Source organism: Ruditapes philippinarum, unplaced genomic scaffold (genome assembly GCF_026571515.1).
Source record: "Ruditapes philippinarum isolate M1 unplaced genomic scaffold, ASM2657151v2 ctg2766_1_1_1_1, whole genome shotgun sequence".
Taxonomy (NCBI): Eukaryota; Metazoa; Mollusca; class Bivalvia; order Venerida; family Veneridae; genus Ruditapes; species Ruditapes philippinarum.
The window spans coordinates 239,746-257,928 of record NW_026865110.1 but is presented as its reverse complement, the minus strand read 5'-3'; the positions used below and the strand labels follow the sequence as shown (position 1 = coordinate 257,928).

At 32.2% G+C, this 18,183-nt stretch overlaps 2 protein-coding genes and 1 long non-coding RNA gene across 3 annotated transcripts; 2 read left to right on the top strand and 1 right to left on the bottom strand.

Moving 5' to 3' along the window:
• Nucleotides 1-3,058: 3,058 nt before the first annotated feature.
• LOC132727844 (snRNA-activating protein complex subunit 3-like) lies at nucleotides 3,059-12,553 on the bottom strand. Its single transcript, XM_060713431.1, has 9 exons — nucleotides 12,359-12,553; nucleotides 10,603-10,701; nucleotides 10,026-10,122; nucleotides 9,328-9,483; nucleotides 8,278-8,418; nucleotides 6,928-7,010; nucleotides 5,806-5,967; nucleotides 4,617-4,724; nucleotides 3,059-4,014 (listed from the first exon to the last, which is right to left on the bottom strand). The coding sequence occupies exons 1-9, from the start codon at nucleotides 12,520-12,522 to the stop codon at nucleotides 3,867-3,869; spliced, it is 1,158 nt and encodes a 385-aa protein (XP_060569414.1). The 5' UTR covers nucleotides 12,523-12,553; the 3' UTR covers nucleotides 3,059-3,866.
• Nucleotides 12,554-13,006: 453 nt separating this feature from the next.
• LOC132727845 (uncharacterized) lies at nucleotides 13,007-13,905 on the top strand. The gene is made up of 3 exons (XR_009625402.1): nucleotides 13,007-13,081; nucleotides 13,468-13,584; nucleotides 13,788-13,905. It is a non-coding gene; the product is annotated as an uncharacterized LOC132727845 (long non-coding RNA).
• A 62-nt stretch (nucleotides 13,906-13,967) lies between these two features.
• On the top strand, nucleotides 13,968-17,939 carry LOC132727853 (uncharacterized). The gene is made up of 4 exons (XM_060713440.1): nucleotides 13,968-14,049; nucleotides 17,306-17,575; nucleotides 17,661-17,730; nucleotides 17,824-17,939. The coding sequence occupies exons 1-4, from the start codon at nucleotides 14,008-14,010 to the stop codon at nucleotides 17,937-17,939; spliced, it is 498 nt and encodes a 165-aa protein (XP_060569423.1). The 5' UTR covers nucleotides 13,968-14,007.
• Nucleotides 17,940-18,183: the final 244 nt, after the last annotated feature.

Below are 18,183 nucleotides of genomic sequence, written 5' to 3'. Positions count from 1 at the left end.
GGGATTTAAGTGCTTAATCATGGCAAATCATAACGTGACTCCATTAAATGTTCTAACAGTACTAAACAGCATATGTCCATTTACTGAGATTTTCACAAGCTGTACAGTTTTTAACCACCAGAAATGTAAACTTGACTGACGGATTTTAATTGACAAAGTCCGTGCTTGGCTTCACGCAAAAATATCGGATCGAAATCGTCAATCGATAATAATGGATACTTGTGACACTTATACTTATGATAATAATAAACAATAACCAATCACGTGCATGGAACTACGTTCAAACAGACAAATTCATATTGAAAAGGCAGTCTTATTGCTATGTACATGTATAATGAATTAAAGTGAATGCAACAGTCTTGGTAACAAGGCAGCAATAAATCGTAACGGGGTATTAAGCCTACATACATGTTTGGGGAATTAATTCTAAACCCAACACTAAGGCTACATATAGATAGAACTTAAAGAGCTGTTTGGAAAGCCTTTTGCAGCGACGCCTTATTTATTTTTTCCGATAGTAAAGGTTATGGTAAAATTGTGTTAAACAAAAAAAATTAAAAAAAATTAAATCAAATAAAACAGAGACCTCCCGGCCAAATTTGTCTTCAAATCCATACTCAGCGAAAAAAGTTTGTAACCAAACTAAATTTAGTGACAATGATGCTGTACTAAACTAGTACGAGAAAACAAGAAACGCGACCTTACTTCTCCATTTAATGATATTTAGACAAAGAAAAGTAGTACCAACATTGTTCTTAACAATGACGATAAAACGTTACTCTGTAGCCATTGTTTTGAAAGAAACTGTATTCTCTGAAATACAAATACCTTTAGTACATGTTAATGAGCAGATGGAAGCTATCGTTGCTGATGTACTAGCAGGTTTGAATAAAAAAATCAACAACTGGATAGTGAAAATGATGACTTGCGACAGCATGGATCGCATAGATAAATCAAAAATAGACGCTCATAATAGTTCACAATAAAGCAAGCGAAACATATTACTAGTAATGAGCCTGGCGCCATGTTGAAAGATATTTCAAAGTACGAACCCACGAAAGATATTTCGAAGTAAGAACCTACTGATTTTAAAATTGCCGAAATCGCAGAAGTACTAAATGCTGAAGTGTCATTTAAGGACATTGACAGGTCTCATCGTATAGGAGTTGTCAGTCCCAACAAACCCAGGGATATCAATGTAAAATTTAAATCATACAGAAGGAGGAACGTCCTGTATATGGTTAGAGTGGCTATCAAAGGGTATTTATCAATGAATCCTTAACACAGATACGCTCGTCTCTCTTCTACAAGGTCAGGCAGGCAGGTAGTAAAAAGTCGGTTCTTAAATGGCGCCTGGACATACGATGGTAATATTATGATTAAAGATGTCAGCCATAAGATACACCGTATTATTAATTTATCTGAACTAATACAACACAAAGCGGAGCACCTCTTCCATCAACTTATATGTAAGCCGCCTAAATAACATATAAATATCATATGTCTTTTTCAAGTGTTTCGAAGTTTTTGCGAGAAGTATATTCGTGTTAATGATACAACGCTACTGTGTATGAAGTGTATCATTGATAATTATTATCTCATAATCGTTGGCCGTACACCTATAATTTCATATTTAATGATGTGTCCTTAACTAAATTAAAACTGGTAATGCTTGATTGAATACAAAAAGGTTTTAAAAATGAACTTAACAAACTGAACATCTTAAGAGAGATGTATTCATTTTTACAAAATTGCGATTGTTATCAATTCAACATGTTTGAAGACTCTCGGTTGTCTCCCATGTACTACTGGTTCACAAGAGTTCATGAATTTTATTTGTAATTGATAATATATTGTTATTATTTAAATCACGATGATTTGTTCAAAATGATTTATAACCTATTCAACTATAACACACAAGAGTACCTCGAGATTTTACTTAAACTTTCATCGTACTTGCTGATACATGTATATCTACACTTGTAGTTAGTGTTCTTCATTTTAAGGTATCTACTATAGCATTAGATTGTGAAGACAATACTAGATAAAGTAGTCTTTTAATTACTCAAGACTTATATGTAAATACTTAATCTTGTTCAGTTACATTCTGCTATTATTTCAACACTTTTACGTCTACTTGTTCTTTAATATACAATTTGGACTGACTATTTGCTTATTTTACTAAATGTAACTACTTGCTAATATCTATACAGTTTCAATTGACTACACGCTATTATAATCTACAGTTTTAAGTTACTACTTAATATTATTACTACCTTTTCATGTTACCACTTGCTATAATTTACTTAAGTTTCAAGTGTGACTGTTTGCTGCTATAACTTCAGTTTCAAGTGCTACTGCTTGTGATTGTTACTTCAGTTTCAAGGGTGACTGCTTGTGGTTGTTACTTCAGTTTCAAGTGCTACTGCTTGTCATTGTTACTTCAGTTTCAAGTGCTACTGCTTGTGGTTGTTTCTACAGTTTCAAGGGTGACTGCTTGTGGTTGTTACTTCAGTTTCAAGTGCTACTGCTTGTCATTGTTACTTCAGTTTCAAGTGCTACTGCTTGTGGTTGTTTCTACAGTTTCAAGGGTGACTGCTTGTGGCTGTGACTACAGTTTCAAGTGCTCCTGCTTGTGGCTGTGACTACAGTTTCAAGTGCTACTGCTTGTGGCTGTGACTACAGTTTCAAGGGTGACTGCTTGCTATTATTACTACAGTCATGTGACCAATTTCTATTATTTTTTTCTACATTTTAAAGCGGGACTGCTTGGCGTTAAGTACTATCACTAGTCCAAGTGACCGCTTGTTATTATTTTCTACAATTTCTACATGCTAATATTTCTACAGTTTCAAGTCATTACTTGATAATTTATTATTACTCAATTTTTATGTGATTATATGCTGTTATTTACTACAGTTTAAAGTGTAACAAGTGCTAGAAGAGTAAACTGCACTAGCAAAGATGCCCTATATAGACTTTACACTCTCCGAAATGTGTGTTTATTCATACTGTTAGTTAAATATTTATCTATTTCAAACTGAATACAACACAAATGTTTTTATGTCTATTTTTTTTTCTTCTTTTCATTGTTTATCAGAATATATACAACATATCGCATCAACTAAAATAGTAAAAAATACAAATAACTACTACTGAATGATTTACTTGATAACATTGATATGAAAAACCCTTATATTAACAATGAACTGATCCCAACTAAAAAGTCAGACAAGTCCAACACACAAACATACAGGGGTAAAGGTAGATCATAGGGATATCACAAAATCCTTTCAATGGTTTGGTATAAAGTGAAGCTGACACTTAAAAGGTCATTTAGGATTTTCCAGCTTTATTAGTTGAGGAAGACCTCTTATTTATACAGTTGATTATCAACATTCCCATAAACTGACTAGATAGCTTCTTCATATGGAAGAATCCAAAGTCCATGGTTGGAATTAATGTTAAAGATGAAAAGAACAGGCAATAGTACACTTAAACAACTCTGCCAAGTTCTCCATAGCATTTCACAAACTTGATGTAAACTATAAGAAAAAATACTCCTTTCTTTTTTTCTTTCTCACTGAGAGAATATTTCACATAAATCTCCTTAAGTAAGCCACTCTTTGCATTTTAAATGTCCATAAAAAACAATCCACTCTCCTAACGTTTATTATGAATTGTAATATAAACAATGTTAGAAGTATACTAGTCATTTACAGCCTCCCTTTTACTGATTCTGCTCAGCAGAGGAATTGTGAAGATCCATCATTTTTTTCTATTCTGTTAACTTCACTTCATTCCAATTATTACAGACGGACAGACAGATAGACAAACAGACAGACAGCTGAATCAATCTGTACTATTCATACTATAGCATGATGATCAAAATATCTGTAAGCTTCAAACTGTCCAATCTTTTTATCTTTGGAATCGTAATTCAGGCACCGGAAACAATTTTCGCAGAAAAAACAGGGGTCTTCTGGTGTAAACTTATTTCCATAGGTTATCCATCTGAAATTAAAAATAAACAACTTCAACTTTTTGTAACTACATAAGCTGTATACAAGAAAAGCACAATTACTTTCATTTCTTAATAGTGCAAAAAAAAAAGAAGAAAAAAGAAAGCAAAAACATAATGTTAACAGTACCATAAGAAATATCTAAAATGGACTCCTCTTTATCATTCAATATGATGTACCAGACCACTAATTATTTTTGAAAATTAAAATTTAGACTGAAAAATGAACAGTGCAGACCATGATAAGATGGCATGAATGTGCTGGATGCTCTTGGTCTGAATTGGTCACATGGTCTGCAGTAGTCACATGGTCTGCATTGGTCACATGATCTCTACATGCTTCAAGTGAAACCCTTTACCAACTGCGCTAAGAGGGATTTTCAATTTACACCAGTTTAACAATTGGATAATTACAGTCATATCGATTTACAAGTAGATCATAATGTTTACGGAATATACCAACTTCAGGGTCAAATGCAAGAGTGCCAGGTCAATGTTGTTGGACAATTAACATTATGCAATTCTTGACCAAATATAAAAAAAAATATGATCTAGAATTAAAATAAAAAAAATAATGTGAAGAAAAGATTTGAACCTGGCTGCTTGATTGTTGCAAACACGGCACAATGTTCTCTGTCGATTACATTTACCAACCATGTAAGGATACATCCGTATATCCTGGGGATCCTCATATGTTAACAGTCTGAAAATGAAGATCAAAACCTACTTATTTGCTACATATAACTTCATTTCAATAAATGACATACTATATGTGACATGCTACACAGATTTTCTTTTAAAATGCAACTTAATTCAAAATACAGTTATCGATTTTTTTTCAATTTGCCTCTTCAATTTACAAGTGAAATGTTATGTAGCCCATATACAACATAACATTTTGGTGCCATTGCATCATTCAGACCTTACAGGTACCAATTTACACATGGGCAAAGTGTAGAAATGTAGAGTTCACAATGAATTTAAAAGTGTTACTATCAGAAATCGAAATTGAGACTTGTCTTTCCCAAAGTGTGTTTCCTACCCTTGTTAATTTGTTTGGATTAATTTGGTAACACAATTTTGGTCATATGGCGCCAAAACAGGAAAGATGGATAGACTCCAGTAATTTGTATGCGTTCAGTGAATAAAGAGGTGACTAAGTTCATTGTAATTTCTGCAGTCTATGCATCTCTACCTCTAGCAGGTCAGGTGGTTTTAAACACCTTGTGTTGCTTTTAAGTTTGTAACTCAAGGTTGGCCAAATTCATCTTTCCTGTTTCAATGTCTTATGACCTAAAGTGTGTAGGTGCAACATAAAACCAAACATAACAAACTAAAGTGGAAAGCACTGTGAATTGTGTCCAGGTCACCAAGGCTAAAATACCATAAATTTTCCTCCTTTACCTCACAGTTAAGTCAATTCTTCAGTAGCTTTTTTTCAAAGTCGATGTGACATTGGGGTGCATTCATGGCTGTCAATATTATTTTCTCTCTTCGAAGACAAGAGTAAAACAATTATTCTCTTATCTACTATTGCAATAAAAATGCAACAAAATCTTAGTGCGTTTGCGTTCAGAATCGATCCAGAGCAGCCTATGCATCCGCGCAGTCTGATCAGGATCCATGCTGTTCGTTATCAGTTTTCCTACTTGTAATAGGGTTTGTAAGCGAACAGCATGGATCCTGATCAGACTGCTCGGATGCACTATGTCGGTTTTGTCATGGCGCAGCTCATATTTTTATTTTTTCTGTATCATTTTGTTTCTCCGTTTCAGTTAACATACCTTACATCTGTAAAAATGAGCAGATGCTGACAGTCTCCCTGGTGCATGTACAGATACGGCTTCCCTAGTTTAATAGTAAGGTCAAGGAATGTTGTGTCCTCCATCTTCTTTGTGTCAAAAATCTTGCTTTTATTCTTCTCTCCAAACCACTCCCGGATCTCTCTTTGAAAATACAAATGTACACAGGTCATGGATATGCTGTTATAGATGTTCTGATTGAAAGTAACAAACTAACAAATGTTGAGATACATGTACATGTAATAAACGGTAAAAGCAGAAAGGTTTGATTACAGACAAAGAATACATTCAAAAGATTTAGAGAAATGTAACCTTTTCATTTTTTTTCAATTCATTTAATCTTACATCATATTCCATTCCATTCAAGTGCATAAATAGCTCATTGGCTAATACATCGTTTAATGCTGTAATCTCTGTGGGTTTTATGTTTTGTTTTTTTTTTAATAAAAATTATCTGGGGCATCATGGTCATACTGTTAAGGTATCGGAAAAACCACTAGCACTTCACTGTTGTGGGTTAAAATCCTATCTGGGACTTTGAAAATGTTCATGTGAGCTATCCAGCTAGCTTTCGGAACATCTGTGATTGTAATCAGGGGCCGAGGTTATAAAGAAATATTTTAAACTCAAACTCAGGTTTCAGGTATTTGATTGGTCACAAACAGGCACAGAATGAAATGGACCAATCAAAATCCTGAAATTTGAGCTTGATCTCAGGAAAAGGTTTCATAACTTTGGGGCCAGGTGTCTACTCACGCCGGAGGGGGCACCTAAGGTCTTCCTTGACAGTCACCATACATAATTTTAGAATCCTAAGCTTTGCTTGTAGTTGTACAAAAACCAGTGACCATTAACACATGTATTCTCTACAGTTTGATAATTGATATCTGACATTAATATATGGTCATTTGTCTCTCACGAATGAGTCAGAAATCATGGAAGGTTAGTAGTCAGTCACACACAAAGAAATTGGTAACTACTGCATTTGTTTTGTACCCAGGAAAGCCACTTAGGGGATTCAATGTTGCATATATGACCAGAAAAAGTGTTTAAATTGGCATAAAACATCAACAAACAAACATAAACTATACAGGTAGAACTTACTTGCTATAATCCCTGGAATCATCTTCTCTCATGTCATTGTAAAATGTATCATTGATAAAGAAAAAGCCAGATTTGAACACATCCTGTAAATATACTACTTGTATTTAACTTGCATTCCAAATAAACATAAGGAAAATAATATCTATGCAAAAAAAAAGTTTTTTGTTATAAAAAAACAACAAAAAAACAAACAAAAAACACACCATGTTCTAAATCTGTTAATCCATAAACTGCTAGAACCAAAAAATGTTAAGTTTTCACCATCAGTATGGATTCAGGCCAGTTTGCACATCCGTATAGTGTGACCATAGTTGGCCAACTAACTTGAAAATTTGAAGTCTTGACATCCCGAAAAATTGATAATGGGCAGTTCCAATATAAGATCCTGGACAAGTTCATTTAATAAATCCAACTGGATAAGGGTTCAGTCATAATTCATGTCAGTTCGAAACATTTGTACAGAAGTATTTTGTGTCACAATCATTTTTCAGTAACATATCAATGCTTTTGAAAATATCTTTTTCCGATGCAAATATTTAAAACTGCATGCCTCCAGATTAGCCACAATATTTCAAGAACTTGAAAAAATCATACCGAGATTATAAGAAAAGTAAAATGATTCAAGATAATAATAATTTCCATGTTATGTGCAATTATTGACCCATCTTGCAGTATTTTTTACCATATTTTTACTGCGTTTAGAGGAATTTTGCATATTTTGACCTCCTTCTGGTAATTTATATGGATTGTAAGTGCCGTTTGCAATGTGTAAATTATTTTCTTTTTCACTTCACAATATTTTACTTTTTAATACGATTTTCAAAATTTTCATGAAAATTAGCAGGTGTCTAGAGGCATGCTGCTTTAAAACTCTTTTAGAATCATGAAGCTTAATCACATACCCGTGCCCATTTTGTGACTCTGTAAAAACAGTATTGCGTGGCTGTGCATATATTTTGACATGAAATCATTTGCGTTATACAAACATATTGTAAAGACACGCTAAATGATAGTGTTAAACTATAGATGCGTCATTGAAAAGTGATTCTTTTTCACTTCAAACACTCTTTATTTTGGATTTGTGATAAATCGAATATTATATTCTTGTAATTTCAATACTGAATTTATTGAACTTGTTGAGTAAAATAATTTTATGCTTGCCACAGGCTCGCACAATATAACATAAGTCTTTATTCAACTTGTTCAATAAATTCAGTATTGAATTTACACTCATTCAATATCCTCTATTTATTCAATATAAAGTATATGTCTTTGAAATTCAAATGGCAAATATATCTATGTAGCAAGTTTATTGCATTTTCTAATTTAGAACTAGAGTAAATTTTTTACCTTAGTGTAAACTTGACTGTCTAAGTCGGGGTTCTCACTCAGATCCCCAGCAACTGTGAGGTCATATACACATCTAATCATATCTCTAAGATCTGTTAACTTCTGACGGCCAAGAACCAGTAATGTGTTTGACAAAAGTGGCTGGAAAATAAAATGGCGAATAAATAATAGTGTCTGAATAAAATTTAATAAACACTATTAGTTATCCACATGTAATTGAGGTACAAATTCAAGTTGATGAGGTACAAATGTATACCACTTAAGTCCTGTCCATAATATGAATCATGTCTAAAAATATTAAAATCTGCTTTTTGTAAATGTGTGTACAATTTTATTAGATTTTCATTTGTTTTTTGTTTCTTTTTGGCTAGTTCCATATGATATTTCATACACTTCATGGCACCAGAGTAGAACCATCAAACCTTTTGTAAGCAAGATGGAAAGTTTCCTTACTGGAAAGAATTCTCTTGTAGATTTGAATACTCTTTGGCAATAAACAGGGGCACTGTGTCTAATGGAGTTCTACATCATGTCAAATAAATGCATTATTTGCAGTCACTTATGGGCAATAACTGTGTTATCACCAATTTCATTTGTAAGTTATGCCCAGAGACAAGGATTAAACCTATTGACAAGTGCTGTGTGCAGGGATTTTTTTCAGGATTTTGGGAATATGACCTATGGAATTGGGACAAATTGCATGACTGAAATTTTGCAGTGATTAAATGAATGCAAACAATCACTGTATAGGATGGCATCTTCAAACATTTAAACATATTATTACAGAAAGGAACCTTTATTTTCAAAGATTTTAGAATTCTTTATTCAATATTTTAATTTGGTAACTTTCAATTCAGAATATTTTCCTGTGGATGGGGAAAATAATATACTATTTTCAATTGGGAATATGACCCAATAACGGCTATTAAATAAGCAATAAAAATCCCTAGTGTGATACATGCTTGATATTTCTATAGTATTCAATAATTATAGCTTTCTTGCACATAATGTATCTTAATACCTGTTTTTTTTTTAAATCAATGTACCTACAATTTCATGTTTTCCATGCTCATGATAATATTTCATCGCCATTTTTACTTTGTACGGTCTGTAGACATGTACAGTGAGAACAACATCAGGATATAGAACTTTACAATCATCAGGTACATCTTTATGTTTCTTCGGATCTAATCCAGGGTCGTAAGTCTGCAAACATTGATATAACAAATTTTTTTTTATTACAATATTTTGTTTGTTTCAAAGTTATCTAAAATTTTTGATCATGACATATAAATGGTCTATCTAAAAAGCAAATTAATACACTATAAAGGGACACTCTGATTGGCTAATGTCCATATGGGTAGGTACTGATCACGAGCAACAATTGCTTGAGATTTAATGTTTTCGGTGATATTTTCTTCGGAATGGACCTTGCATCTGTAATCAATGGATATTAAATTCTTCAACTGATGAAATAAAACTAATTAAACAGTACATATAAATCACTAACCATGATATTTTGGGTTACAAACTACCAGATTTGCAAGCTTCAAATGGCACACACATATTTTAAAACTGTGTGTCTTTCTTGATTTCTGCAGGAAGCACATCTATATAAATTAGTGCATGCATACCAAAATTTTGAAACTACAGCATATGGTTACCTTTTTTCCATTTATGCATGTTTTGTTTACCATTAATAAAATTTCATAAGTTTTTTTTTCTTATTTAAATGATTAAACTCTTACCAAATGTTCATCTGTCCGTCTGTATTTGAACTTTCTATATGTGGCATTCAGGAAATTAACATTCCGCTTTCTTTTCTCTAATTCTTGTTTCTGAAACCTGTTCATATCACAGAAATAATGCAAGGTTATAACAACACACACAAACAAGTATAAAAAAAAATGTTCCGTAGCAAAAAGTTATGCACCAGTTATTTGTCAAATTAGCCCAACTTGGGTAATAATGGCAGCTTTTGTATATACTTTTTAATAATCAAACTCCTTATTAAAGCCTGTCTTGGAAAACAGTTGAATGAGAAGGTTCAGTCACCCCAAAAGAAAGTTCAAGCTATTTTAAACAGCTTTATTTGGACTAATTAAGAAGTGAAAGAAAAACATATTTCATCATCAATCGAGTGCATACAAAGAGAAACACTGTTCTCCAGGTATAGGTATAGATTGGCTATATCAAATTTAGATTAAAAAGTTTTTTTCTACATTATTTCTGCATCAGTATACATGCTATATGAAGGACACATTGTATGCCATGATTGTTTCATGCATTAAGAACCCCCAACTTTACAAGCAGATGACAACTTACCTGACACACATTAATTTTGCATCATCAGGAATCTTTTCTAGATACTCCCATCTGTCATAGATTAATCTTTCTTCACCTTCAGGTTCAAGTAGGTCTAAACTGGAAGAATAGATAGAAAAGAATGCAGGGTTTTTAAAGAATCAGTTCCAAGTACAAAACTAGAAGGGTTTTTGTCACAAATTCTAACACAACCTGCATTTTTCCCTATTGAACATAGAACAACCAAACGTGAGTGTTATACAATAAAATCACTGTCTGACGTTCTATATTTAGACATGTGACATAATCATTATACACATGATGTAACCACTAAAAATGTGACGTGCTGAAAATAAGTACGGAAACAAATCAGGCGCAATTTAGCTTAATATCAGGTACGGCAGCATTTATTTAATTTTGTGTTAGAATCGAAATAATATATCCAAATTGGTGATTTTATTGCTTGATTACATCACTGTCTGTCGTTCCAATGCGCATCATTATATAACTCGGGCGACGACCTTGTGATATAATTCCTGTATTCGAACTCCAAACAGTGATGTTATTGAGCAATAAAATCACTCTTTGGGATATATTATTTCTTAAACATATGTTTCCCAAAACTATGAAATGTGCTTAAAACTTTACAACAGATTGTACTAGGTCTTCAGAAATTTAGCACATTCAAGGAAAATTTTCTTATTGTTATCATTTTCATTTTTGTTTAAAATAGTCCTTAAAACATAGAACTGGAAGTATACATGCAAATGGCTCATCATTTTACATTGTGAGCTTTGTTATTATATGAATTTTTGCCTACTTTCACTTTGGACAGCCTTGGTGAAAACAAACATGGCTGACAAAGCGGAATCAACTAAAAGACATAAATTCCTGTCCAGGCACATGGTACTGTATTGTTGACAATTTTGGCAAATTACTTTCAGGTATTTTGAAGTTGGTTTCATAACAAATTAAGGAAGGAATAGTATTTACTTAAAGTTTATCTTAAGGTAGCACACCACAGTAATGTAAGCCACATATTCTGGATTTAAATGACTGGTTGTCTTTAAAATGCATTTTCAGCATGAAATTTGTTTTTGTGACATCTAATATGATCACTGGCAAATTCGAAAACATGGCCAGAAATCACATGCTGTTGATTATTTATGTCAAGGCCGCCATTTTTTGTAAACATTGCTTTTAAACAGCATGCACGGTAAAAAGAAGTCATTTTACAGGGGGGTACAAACTTTTAGCAGTAGCAAAAAATCTACAAGGTTGAGGACTTGTTTCTTTGTGATATTTTGCATGTATAGGGAGTTGCTAAAGCAGAGACAGTGTTCCTTTAGCCTGTATATTTGCAAATATTTTTTGCCAGGGGGTCGAAATGTGTTGTTTTGGGTCTCGGGCCACTGTAGATTTTGGGCTTCAACGGAATGAATTGCAACTTTTTTGACTGCCTGCCTATTGCAGACACAGGCGCTTGTCACATAATCAAATATTTTACATAATCGGTCTATATATGTATATAAAGATATATTTGATTATGTGACAAGCGCCTGTGATTGCAGATGGGATAATTTCTTTGTAGATTTGCAATCTTATGTCATATATGTTCTCAACAAAATGTGTTTTCTTTTTCCAGGTTGTGTAGTTTGGTATCAGAATTATTAGACGTATTGCTTGTAGGACATTGACGGCAGGAACTTGAAATTAACTGTGGAGTGCTACCTAAACAATGGTTTATTTACACTCGCGAAAATGTATTACAAACTACCTGCAAACGTTTTCAAGCTCTTTAACATTTTCGGAACTCATCTTCAGTTTCTTTGTTAGAGTCTCTCTATCTGCTTTTGTCTCTTCAGCACATGCTAAATAGACATCGTTGTCCCATTTTGATAGAAATTCTCTTACATTTATTTTCTCACTGGAGTCTGCCATCTTTAGGTCAAGTGAAACTAATTATTATGTCAGGTTGAAAACAACTAAATAATTTCCTTTCACACCTACGAGTTTTCAATGGTATCAGATATTGATAATGTTAAGTGTTAAAATGCTTAGGTTAATGAACCATGGCCATCCGTGGATATGTAACCTATGTTTATTGAGGGTCCATCCACTCGTTAAGACACTAAATGCAGGCAGTACAGACCCAAGACATGTCTCGAGCTAACTTTGAAGCATAAAAGTAGTGATAATGTACCTCCTTGAATTTCCTAAAAGAATTAGCAGATTAAAGACATGAATTTTGAGCCAAAAGGATGTCACTGTAGGGTGGTAAATGAAAACCTTAATATACAGAACCCAAGACAATTATGAAAAGGAGGTATAGCCCTAGCTGAAAAGGACTTTTGGTGCCTAGCAAAGGATCTGCATTTCAAGCAGTCACTTTGTGCTAGGGGCTTGAGCACTCTTCCTTCACTGCAGCCATCCCTGCCGATTACTGGAGGTTACGTACCACGGAGGATACGTACCAGGAGGTTACGTACCATTTTTGGAGGTTACGTACCACTTATATATTTTGGAGGATACGTACCATATATATAATTTATATAAAATACAACTAATATAGAGCATAACAATTATAAAAAAAGACCGAATTTTAAAACTTTATTATTACTTTTTAAAAATCACATATGAGCAATTAATGTAAATTTAATGCAAACGTTTTATATATGATTATCACACATTCTGAAATGAGTAATCTAACAAATCACAAACAAATTGCAAACTATTGACATATGAGTGAATCAGTGTGGTATTAATTATTTATCACAACTCTGATCCGGCTTTGACGTGTAACTCAAACTTTAAATGAGTGAACTCTAATAAACATATAAATATACTGCAATTCTTGTCCGATATCACAACTGTAATTACTTACAGAAAGCAGTATGACGGAATCAGCCCACTGTTTAGTTTGTTCTAAAGAAGTTACAAGAAGACAACATGCTTTACAATGCGACCAATGTAATAATTGGCAGCATCGTTTATGTGGGACAGGTAGTCTTTTTAATTTTATTAATTATTATAATGTTCATAAAAAAATAATTACCCTCTAATAATCCATTATTATGTAAAGATTTAAGTAAATAAATCAATCTTCTTGGTGATTATTTATATCATACTATCATACAATTGAATAAAGATTCTGTTTACGTTTCATTTTTTCAATTTATAACTATTTATATAACTTTATTTTTCAGGAATAACACAGTCAGATTACAGGATGATGGTGCGTGGTGTTATTGAGGTCGAGTGGAGCTGTAGCATATGCAAGTCTCCGGTAAGTAATACTGATGAATTTAATTTAATGAAATTTCGCGGCGATCAACTTTTACACAAAACATGCATGCATTTCTTAAAACCTATTTAATTATAAACATAGACAACATAACGAGGGCAACTAACTTATTTCGTCAGAAAATGCGCCCATCTGAACCAAAGGAAGATGATTTGTCGTTTACGGTAATATATATCATCATTTTTGTATTGGAATGGAATCTTATTGAGTTGTGATATATTTTTACATAATATATTTACAGTTGAGTTCACACTAAACTTCCCACCCTTGTGCACTTCTAGTGCACTAGAGCTGAACTAGAAGTGCACTAGAAGTGCACTTCTAGTGCACTAGACCATATGACCAGGCTGGCCAGGGAAGGTGACACCTAAATGGTTTATTGGATAATTGTAATTGTATATCAAGTGGTGGGGGGGGGGCATCCATTGTTACGCTGCTGTATGAAGAAAAAAATAGGAAAATATATATATGGCCTATTCATGAATATAAATAAGTAAATTTTAAAATCAGCAGTTTTAACATTTTAGGTGATAATCATGTTGAAGCTTAAAATTAAAATGTTTTTTTTCCATTTATTGTAAACCAGTATTTAACTGTAAGTGAAAAATAATACCCCTTATAATCAAATTTATAAAATTAATAAGGTTAAATTTAAATTATGCTCCGTAATGGATAATGAAATAAGTGTTTTTAAAGCTTTTTTTAATGGCCATATATTTCAATTTTTCTAGTGTACAAATGATATAATTCAATGTGATAATTCTGGCCCAATTAATTTAGTTTGTTACATCATAAACTTTTTTTCATAAGCTCAAACAAATCAAGGAAAGGTTATATTTAAGCTAAAATATAATTTCTATAATATATAACTTAGAGACAATTCATCATGTTCAATATTGAAAGAGAATATTAATACATTGATTTTAAAACAATCAATATACTGTGATAATTTAGTATTCAACTGTGTAATCCTTGCATATGTTTATGCAAATAATTTAAATATTATCCATAAAATAAATAAATTTGATATCTTTATTCATTATTTCAATATTAAAAATTTAATGTATAAAGGGAATACTTTTATTGAAGAGGAAAATCTCAAGTCGTGCTGTGTATTGGTATTTTCTGAGAGGGACAGTTTTCAATATACCACTCTCCTGCTGATAAGAGGGCCTCAGGGTAAATAACAAAGATAGGTCAATTTTGCAGATTTATAAGAATGCATTGAAATTCTCTGGTTTTCGCAAAATGCATGTTAGACATAAGCCTGGGATTCATCAGGCGTTGGCACTCAGTAAATGACCATAATTTTTGTATAATCAAATATACAAAAAAAAACAACATAAAGGCATAAATGCATAATAGATATTATCAGAGACATAGATAGATGTTATCTATGTCTCTGATATTATTGTCTCTAAAGCGGAATTTTCTATATGTATCCATTTATCCACATTTCTTGCCATTCTGCATAATAATATCACGGATTTATATTACTATATACTATTAATATAAATCTGTGATAATATATAACTTAAGAGGCAATTCCTCATGTTCAAGATTGAAAGAGAATATTAATTCATTGATTTTAAAACATTTTATACACTGTGATATTATGTTTTTCAACCATAAAATGCTTGCATACTTTTTAAAGATATACATAATTAAAATTTTTCCATAAAATAAATAAACTTGATAACTTTATTCAAGATTTCTACATTAAAAATGAAATGTATAAAGGGAATGTTTTTATACAAGAGGAAAGATTCGAGTCATGCTGTGTATTAGCGACTGTTTTCATTACACTGGTCTCCTGCTGATAAGAGGGCCTCAGGGTAAATAACAAAAATGCAAATGTATGCAATATTTATTGAAAATTTCCCTTTTCCCCCCAAAATACATGTAAGTCATCGATAAATGACTATACTTTTTGTATAATCAAATGTAAAAAATAATCTTAATGTCATAAACGCATGTTAGATATTATTGTCATTTATTGTCTTTGGAGTGGAATTTTCTAATCTTATTATAAAAAAAACTGGTTTAAAAGTTAACTATTCTACAAAGACTTTGTATCAATATTTTTTCACATTCTTTTAGTTTTTGAACTGGGAAATGTTATTTTTTTCTATTATAGATTTGACAAATTTGCCTTGTCAGTTTTTTTTTTTTTTTTTTTTTTTAATTTAATATCATACATGAGCAGAAAACAGTTACAGGAGATTAAAGTGTCAAAAGTCATGCTGTGTATAGGTGTTTTGATATAGTACCCTGCTGATAAAAGAGCCCCTCAGGGTAAATAACATAAGCCAGATTACTAAGGCGATGTAAATTCTGTATTCTCTGGATGTTGGTGCAAATAAATTTCATTACAAATAGTACAAAAAGAAAAATGAATATTTTTGCAATTTATAATAAACTCATCAAATTAATCATATTGCATAATAATGTTACAATGCATGAAAAAAAAAGGAAAAAAGATTGGTGTCGTCTCAAAAAATGGAATTGACAGATTTTCTAATCTTTTTGTTAATATCCATGTCAGTTTAAGTATACTAGTATCCCGCAGGTACATATCAATACTTAATCCACACATATCAATACATACCACCATTATATATAAATATTTATTTTCAGAATAATATATATCATTTATATATCATTTATATTAATCTTAAGTTAATCTCAGTTTGAGAAGGTAAGATAGATTATAAATGAAATAAAATTGACAAAATTTAGGCCAATTATAAACATATTAATTCTTTAATGTATTAAAGGCTATTAATGCTTAAAATCATTACCTTTAACTAAAACAACCATAAGTTAAGATTAAAAATAACTAATACTACGGTATAATTCCCCCTCCCCCCCCCAAAAAAAAGAACTGATTTAATTTTGTTTGATTAGCATTTCAATGTTTCATATTTCATTACCAGATTATAATAAAATAGAATCATATTAAATATCAATTAAGTTTGTTTATTTATGCAGTTATCAACATTAAAGTTATAATTATTTATATTTAAATTACTTATTCTAACAATTAAATTTTAAAGTACAAAATCAGTAAAATTAATGACTTTGAAATTTATTGTTCTAATATTTTACGCCATATTTTACAAATTCCAATATTCACAACTTCAAATTTTTATTGAAAAAATATTAAACAGATATCTATATTTTCTATCTTTTTGTAAAAGTCAAATTGCTATTCAGTGAAATAAAAGGCAACTGCTTAATACATATAATAGGTCTGGTGCACTACAAAGTGCACTTATGAAGTGCACTAGTAGTGCACTACTAGTGCACTTTGTAGTGCACTAGTAGTGCACATCTAGTGCACTCCTAGTGCACTTTGTGTAACCTTTAGTGTGAACTCAACTGTATGTATATATAAATGTCAACTTTATATACTTTCAGTTGTCACGTGACTTCATCAAAGCGGATGAGTTCCTCGTGGATGATATACGTGTGGGAGAGGAACGTCATATGATGTTTGCGACGGCAGCCCAGCTAAGCCACCTTCAGACTGCAAGGCGGTGGTTCATAGACGGAACTTTTAAAGTGGTACGACGACCATTTTATCAGTTGATGTCTGTTCATGCTTTTGTTAAGAGTGGTGAACATGTAAAACAAGTACCTCTTGTTTTTGTATTGATGTCAAGGAGAAGGAAGGAAGACTACGTTGAGGTACGTTTCTTATAAAATCAATTGAAATGAGATGAATTGAGAATTATATTTCATGTTATAGAATTCTTACGATTTTTTTTTCCAGGTTTTTTCACGACTGAAGGAGAAACTTGGAGATCCGATGGTAGAGTGGTTTATGCTGGACTATGAAGCAGGTAAATAGCATCTCTATTTTGTTTTTTGAAATGATTGAATTTAATGTGTAACATGTATACATCCACTCATTCTTGCTAATTACTCTTTTTCAGCTGCGTGGCAGGCTATCAGACAAACTTTCCCAAACACCATCGTCAAGGGGTGTGTTTTTCACTGGCTCCAAAGGGTGTATAGAAAGGTCATTCATACCTTCCTGCGGAGCACGTGAGACACACCTTCATTGAGTTGGAGTCTCAAGCTGAAGAGTCCAGATGCGTTCCCATCATAGATTTGACAACTTACATTCGAGATACATGGATCGACGGCAGACTATGGAAAGTGGAGAACTGGTCAGTTTTCAGAGAAACCGTACGTACTAATAACGATGTTGAAGGTAAATAGTTTCACTCACCATGAATATCATGCAGTACCGCCTTTTTATAATCGATTTTCGTTACTCAGTGTTTATAATA